Source organism: Montipora capricornis, chromosome 9, assembly GCF_036669925.1.
Source record: "Montipora capricornis isolate CH-2021 chromosome 9, ASM3666992v2, whole genome shotgun sequence".
Taxonomy (NCBI): Eukaryota; Metazoa; Cnidaria; class Anthozoa; order Scleractinia; family Acroporidae; genus Montipora; species Montipora capricornis.
The window spans coordinates 42,541,616-42,549,115 of record NC_090891.1 but is presented as its reverse complement, the minus strand read 5'-3'; the positions used below and the strand labels follow the sequence as shown (position 1 = coordinate 42,549,115).

The 7,500-nt window shown below is 40.2% G+C and overlaps 1 protein-coding gene across 2 annotated transcripts in view; it reads right to left on the bottom strand.

Moving 5' to 3' along the window:
• LOC138015077 (TNF receptor-associated factor 4-like) overlaps positions 1 to 7,500 on the bottom strand; it is a 51,163-nt gene that overhangs the window by 43,198 nt on the left and 465 nt on the right. Inside the window, exons 1-6 of one of the 2 annotated variants that reach the window (XM_068861987.1) lie at positions 7,367 to 7,500; positions 4,799 to 4,862; positions 2,435 to 2,533; positions 2,051 to 2,125; positions 1,238 to 1,315; positions 1 to 269 (exon numbers count right to left, since the gene is read on the bottom strand). The exon at positions 1 to 269 is cut by the window's left edge and continues 1,091 nt beyond it; the exon at positions 7,367 to 7,500 is cut by the window's right edge and continues 432 nt beyond it. In XM_068861987.1, the coding sequence (XP_068718088.1) occupies positions 1 to 269; positions 1,238 to 1,315; positions 2,051 to 2,125; positions 2,435 to 2,533; positions 4,799 to 4,862; positions 7,367 to 7,500 (719 nt within the window). The remainder of the gene's footprint in view (positions 270 to 1,237; positions 1,316 to 2,050; positions 2,126 to 2,434; positions 2,534 to 4,798; positions 4,863 to 7,366) is intronic. The other variant, XM_068861986.1, reaches the window with a different exon arrangement.

Genomic DNA, 7,500 nt, shown 5'->3' with positions numbered 1-7,500 from the left:
TCTTCATGTTTCTTTGTGGTCTCCTTGAGCTGTTCTTTAGTATTTCGTAGCTCTTCTTCTGTATTCTTCAACTTTGTACAGGCCACGTCAAGGTGTTCTTTAGTATTTTGCAACTCTGTTTCTGTGTTCGTCAACTTTGTGCAGGCCAAGTCAAGGTGGTCTTTAGTTTTCCGCAACTCTTCCTCAGTGCTCCTCAACTTAGTACACATCAAGTCAAGATGATTTCCCATTTCAGAGTGAAGATGAGATTCAATTCCAGGTTGCTGAACCTGCAGTAAAAATATCTTCTCACTAAGTGTAATGAAAGGAAAAGGTTGCACGTTCTATTGAGATGAAATGTGCAGACTTTTAAACCAACCAGTTATAATCGCGATTGTACTAAAAGAGATGTTGCATGTTAACCCCAGCGAATGAAATGAAGAGATTTATTTCAATTTTGATATTGACTCGGGGATACTCGGAAAAAAACCGAGTCCTCCTCTGCAAGAGTCGAAGCTCAGTACGACCTTCCGATTACTAGTTCGGATATTCTGCCATTGTATTTATGTAGGAGACTCTTAGGCCATTCAACTAGGTTCATATGACAACTGTCCCGCCATACTGCTTGGATCTAAATTGTCGAAATGAAGCATATTTGCGATTGCACAGAAAGAGATGTCATATGTAAACCCGGTTTTAATATACATGCAAAAATTTCAGCGTATTGATTGGTTGAGAGCACGTCAATTAATCCTAAACAGAGTGCAGAAAAGTGAAATTAGTGCAGATAGTTGAAATTTGTGCTATAAAGGTGTAATTTTTGCATGTATATCATTAATAAGTAATCGCATGATTTTTCTCGTGTAATTTCGATAAATGAGCACTTGTTAATTTGTTCAAAGATTACAAGTTGCCTCTTTGAAAAAATGTACTGGTGCTTATTTTTTCCAAATTGCACTCGAAATCATGTGATTACCTATACGAATGAAATGAAGAGATTTGTGGTATCATGAAATCGTTGTTTCAAGTCGTCCCGAATCTAAAACGTGCATTAATTGTCTATAAATCAAAAGCGCATGAGAGAGAGAGAAAGAGAAAGAGAGAGAGAGAGAGAGAGAGAGAGAGAGAGAGAGAGAGAGAGAGAGAGAGAGAGAGAAAGAGAAAGAGAGAGAGAAATAGAGAGAGAACAGCAATAAAAAAAAAACAGACTTAAAAATTCAGCGGTATGTGCCCACGTCCTCCACAGTACTTCAGATACCTTTTTGTTGCAGCCTATCTCAGCGTAAGGGCAGGGAATTGGTGCCAGAGAACAATTACCCTTAGTATGCGATAAAATCTGTAAAACAAATTGAAATTCATTGTTACACGAGAGTTGATTTCACATACAAGTATCACATCCCTAATCGCAGCTGATTTAGTTTTCTTTCAAAAGTTAGTTCACAAATTCGTTATAAGCGAGCCTCGAAGGATTTTGAACATTTGAATAACATTTATCGTTGTTTCTCCCCAATGGATATTCGCTGGACCTTGCCACTCGGTCAAAGAGAAGTAAATTTATCCGTGTGGCCATCGACGGAGTTTGAGCGTGACTGATGCCGGAGAAGTGAGATTTTATCGGCGAGATGTGAGGTAAGCTAGAAATTACTTTCCAGCCTTTCTTTTATTTATGTACGAGTGACAACTTGGGAAGTTGAGAAGTCGCTTAAGGAGGCTGGAACTAGTTCTCCTTTTTTCAAACAAATAAAGACATTCTGTCCTTAGATACAGTTAGGGTAATCATATCAATTGAAGACGAAATTTGGCCAGGGTATTAAGTACCTGCCCCGGGGCGATGGCCCGAGTTTGGCGAGCGATGGCTAATCTACTATCCCTGGGATATGCACATTTGTGACTACGAACAAAAAAAGAAAGGAACTCGACTGGTTTGAAGACGTGGTATGCCTATGGTTCATACTGTTTTATTCCTCTCTTGTGATTGGCAAACATTGCAGCCTTGGGTTTTGCTAACGACATGCACTTAATTGAACGTGTAGAAACTGGTATTAGTACTGAATTCTAATTGAAATCAAACCTCCTCTCTTGGGACGAGTTCTCCACAACCATTTGGGCAGTTCACTGGAAGTCTTTTACACTCATTCTCGTGATCCTAAAAATATATCACGTTTCATTAGCTTGCGACAGTCACTATGCAGTGAAGGGAAGTTCTCTTCCAATCTACCGAGCGAGCGCAAACAAATTTTGTTTTTTTCCAGATAAAACAATGGGAAAGATACAATGAGTCCACGATCTTTTCGCCTTTCATTCTAACGCCTAAATTATTTCCTTTAGAAAGGACGTACTGTACGTGAAGGCAAAGAATGCCACGTTGAAAACAGCTTAGATCGAGGTTGTGGAGCCGAGGCGTTGCCAGGGAAATCACAACAAAGGCGAGATTACAATGAGCCCTCATACCAACCTCTTTTGACCTGAGTTCGCCAGTCCATTGACAGCCTCTTGGACACTTGATAACAAACGAACGAACCTTCCTTTCGGTTGCTTTGTCTACGAACATATCCTTGAATCAAAAAAAAAAAAAAACAGCACAAGTAAAGTGAGAAAAAGCTTTTCTATTGTTTTTTCCCTTTTTGCGCAGGGGGGACACAAAGAACATACCGCCAATCCTGCATTCCTAGTCTTGTGCTTGAGCTTATTCACAAGGGCTTTGTGTCGCCCTTATTTGCTAAATATTGAAACAAATACAACTACACAACTCTTAAAACGCACAAGACAAAAAGCCGATAAGCGGGAATAGTCCTTTGAAATGCAGTAACAGGCCAGTTTCTTACTGTCACACGGTATTGGAACAAGCATGGAATGGAGGCTAATGCGTGGGAATCTTTCCAGGTGGAAATTCTTTCCCAACCATGAGTCCAATTGCAGGAATACAACCTGGCCCCAGTTGTTCAAAGGCCAGATAATTTTATCCGATAGATAATGATTTAATTATATCTCTCAGATAGTAAGAACGCCGTGATTGGCTAAATTGGCAGGCTGTATTCTATACTACAGCCCGCTAAATTTGAAATTTCGATAAAACATTCTCTAGCATGCTTTTCATGCATGTCTTTTCTGTTGCATAAACATGTAAAAATGTTTGAATCTTGCAAGCAACTATTTTTAAAAGCCAAGAGGTTTTATCGTTTTTCAGATCTTTATGGCGGTAACCTGCGATCAGGCCCATTTTTAGCTTCGCCCAGATGTTCTCTTATGTCGTCGCTCGCTAAACTCCACATCGTTTCGCCAACTCTACATTACGTACCACGCGAAACTAAAATAGAGCCTGATCGCAGGTTATTATGGCGGTTTAACCTTCCGCTTGACTTCAACTAGTTCCCTTCCCTGCAAGGCTGATTACCACGGAGATATAATAATTATCTATACTAACCTCGTTTTCTCGGTCCGTACTGTAAATTACGGACCCTTATTTTCCCCCTTAGATTTATGGCCCGCGTGCGAAAAACGCGGGACGTAATTTACAGTATACGGCCTTCGAACATGGCTAGTAAGAGATATATCCAACAGTTTCAATTTGTGCAAAGATTTAAGTATTTGCTCACGTAACTTTGATCAATACTCTAAGCACATCCAAGTAAAGACGTGTTCGAAAACCTTTGTCAACATTAAACGCAAAGTATATTTACTGGATACGTTTATCCACTGGATAAACTCCAGCCATTGAACAATTGGGCCCTGGCCAATTGATGGTTTCCATCTGACGTCACGGCGGCCATGTTGATGTACAAAGTAATGCACAGGGGCGGATCTAGCAATTTTTGAAAGTGGGGGCCGAACAAGAATACTAATCAGCGCGCGTTAGCGCGCCACGGTAGCGCCTTGGGCGCTACTTGCTAGGGGGGTCTGGGGGTATGCCCCCCCATAAAATTTTGAAAATTTGGGTACTCTTACATGCAATCTCGTGCAATCTGGAAAGTAAAATATCAGGATTCCATATTGAATAAAATTATAAGTTGTGGTTATAATGATGCATGGTTTGTGACTCTTCGCTCCAAAGTCACAACAGCCTTAAGCTTGGAAGAAGCGAATGAAGTGTCTGTATACCACAAGTGCGCAGGATGGTGATCTTTACGTCTGCTTTCTTAGCCATTTTTTGAATCTTTTCATGCACTGAATGCGCAAACACTGTTTTTGCACCCTTGCGTATATCTGCCAGCTGATCTTTCACCACGTTAATATGCCCTTATGCCTCAATAACATCCAATGTCGAACCCTGTAACGAACGGCTAAGTCCTACCCTGAATCCAAAAAGATGCTTGGCAGTGTAAAAGCCAGCCATGAACACAGGGTTCTTGATTTGATGGAACAGCACATAAGCACGTACGTGTCACAAAATATATATAATTATATATATATAGAGACATTAAGATTTTACGTTGTTACAGTCTCTGTAAAATAGGTTGACTGTAGACGTCAAGTAATCCTCATCCGGTCTTCTTCGCCATTTCAAAAGGATAACATTAACGCCGGTAACGTTGAAAGCTTTTTCGCACAACTTTGGTCATACTATTAGCGAAAAATCATGCTTTAGCTAAAAAAATCAAAAGCTGCAACATACTGCTTACAAAATTATAACATTATTGTATATTTTGACAAAAAATAAATCTCCGACGAACTCTATTGTTATGCAAAACTTGTTGGCCCATTTTCTATTGTTTTGTACACCAACATGGCCGTTTCATCACGAGGATGAAAACCAAGAATTAGTAATGCACTTGTGTTGTCACAAAAGTTAAGTCCTGTTTGCTTAACACAATGAACTTACTTTGTCTCGTGTTAGGACGTTTTGGTCCAGTGGACATGTGAGCTCTTGCCCATCGGCCTCCTGCCTGTTCATTGGAAAAAAAAATCATACCATCAAACGAGAATATACCACCCCAAAGTCCCATATGGTTGGGAGAGGCTTGAAAGCCCAAAGGCATCTTAACAAGTTGGAAGGGTGGCCTCAGTGCAAAAGTTACTCCAGCTCTTACCTTTCTTGTCTTGCCCTGCCTTATAAATAGCCTTATAATAATTAATAATTTCTGGCCTCATCACAAGGGTTGGGGAAAGCACCAACAAAGAAATTGCTTCCTCGGAATGATTAAAAAATTATAAATCATACTTAATTGGTTGATTAATTACACAGAAGTACCAGGCTGTCAAAAAGACTGCGTGCAGATGGGAAGTGTGTCAAGAAAAAAAAAAAGCTGTCTATTCATGCCAGCCTACCGTCCGCAAAAATTCCAAAAGTTACTAATTAGTTAGGAATATTGCTGATCTTCTGATTTTTTATATTATTCACAGTCCCTTACACACGTTGAAGTCACAAATCAATTTGCATCGCTGTTTTCAAAGAACTATCTCAATGCAAAGACGTTTGTGACGTCAACTCGGTATCAAACCCATTCCTCTTCACTGCTCAGTTATGGACCAAATTATAACCACTTTTCCAGTTTTTTAAAGCCAATGAAAAAGTGGAATTTCAAAATTTAATTTCAACCAAAACATTACGATGCTTTTGGGACGATCTTATTTTTTATGTTTTGTTACAAACCTCACCGGTAAACCGGCAGGGTAACCGCTAGTGCTCCACTAAGGGGGCCCTCAAGACGTGAAATGAAAACATCCATAAGTAATGATACAAAAATTAAATACAGAAAAGCGATGACAAGGCGAAAAAGAGAATAAAAAAGTTGAAAAGTTTGTTGAGGTGATAGGCACTTTAAGGGACAAGAATTAAAAGATCAAGCCCCGGCAGACAACCCTAAGGATGTGAGAGTGCGTGACGTCACGTTATTTTGAGACAGTTGTAACGGCCGATTCAACTGATCACCCAGCGAAGCGCTCTTCAAGAAAAACCGCTCTTCCACCATTTTTTCCCTGGCTGGCACTCCATCCCGTCAACCCTTCTGCTTGCTGGTTGCGTTGGATTTAATTTTGCTCTTTGGCTGCGCACCATTAAATTCCTCTGCTTGCTGGGAAAATTGCCATGAATACTCGCCGAAAACAAATTTTCTGGTTAATTGTTGACTGAAAAGTAGCATTACTGAAGTAGGGTTGGTCTTGCCCCTGAAATGATGGTTGTACGTTCGTGCACGTGGTAGCCTGTGTGGCAGACGTATTTCCGGTAACACAGGTTATGCACGTGGTACCTTAGTGGTCTTAATACAGCTCACTTTGTTGTCATTTTGCTGTAAGCTTTGTTTATTTGTCATCGAGAACGCTAACAAAAACCTGAGTGAAGCTTGAAAATCGAGCAGGATTTTGAGGTTGTAGAGCCGTGTAAATGCGATGATTTGCGCACGATGCTAGCAGAATTATCGACTTTCTACGTGCCAAGGCTGGGAGGCGAGCAACCTTTGGAAGTAGGAGAAATTCGGCTAAATTCTGGAGGCATTAGGCCGTGAGCGGTCTTGGAAGTTGCACGACTGGTCTATTTATATTAAATGTGACGACGCATGGGATCTGAAGAGGAAATCGAAGCGTCCCAAAAACCCATCAAATCACTCAGGACAATAGAAAATAGAAGGTGGATGAAATTTATTTATCTCGCTGTCCATAAAATGGATTTTCGAAAAGAAACATCGCGATTTGAAGTGTTTATGGGGTATTTTCCTCGGTCAGTTGAAAAGGCCTTTACTAACTGTCTCAAAATAACGTGACGTCACGCGCTCGCGCATCCTTAGGGTTGTCTGCCTGTGGATCGGGAAGGTGTTCTTGCTTTTGTGTCATGTTAATGGCATTCAGCAATGCGTTTACATGCTGCTTGTTATAAAAACATGAAAATTCTAATTTTTCTTTCTCTTTTAACAAGTTGCTTGATATCTATGGCTGCTAGGAAAGGATCGGCTAAATTCAAACATGTTCTTTGATTTTTCGCAAAATGCAAATTTCAACCAGAAGAACTCAGAAGTTTGCTGTTTGCCTTAGACGTGATGACCGGTAATCTTAGCAGAGAAATAGCGTGACACATTGGTATCCCAAACTGACCCCATGCGAATTCTTGGTTATATATCTTCTTTCGTTAATTAAAAGCATGGCAACCGATCACTTGAATGAAAACCAACGCAAGAGGGAGAACGAGAGAAAATAACGAGGATAGGATAAGCCAGTTAATTTGAAAAATTAAGAAAGAAATACAGGACAATCGTTGAGAAATAGAGTGTCTCTTTTATGGCCATGTATTCTTTTGGTCATCAGCCTCGAAGGAACGTTTCGGAGATATTGTATCAGTTGTATACACTATGACTATACTCTAAATGCAAAATTTCTCCAATTCTCCATCCATGGCAGACGTTATGCAGCGTTTAGAAATGCGACAAGGCAAACTGAAAACGGTTATATTAGTTACCTCATGAAGTGTCTTTCAAGGCAGAGTTTGCAGAATCTGTGTCCGCATACTTCGGTTAGAACCGACACTTTTAATGGCAGATGACAAATTGGACACAGCCAATCGTCTTCTATATCTTCCACAAATTCTTCATC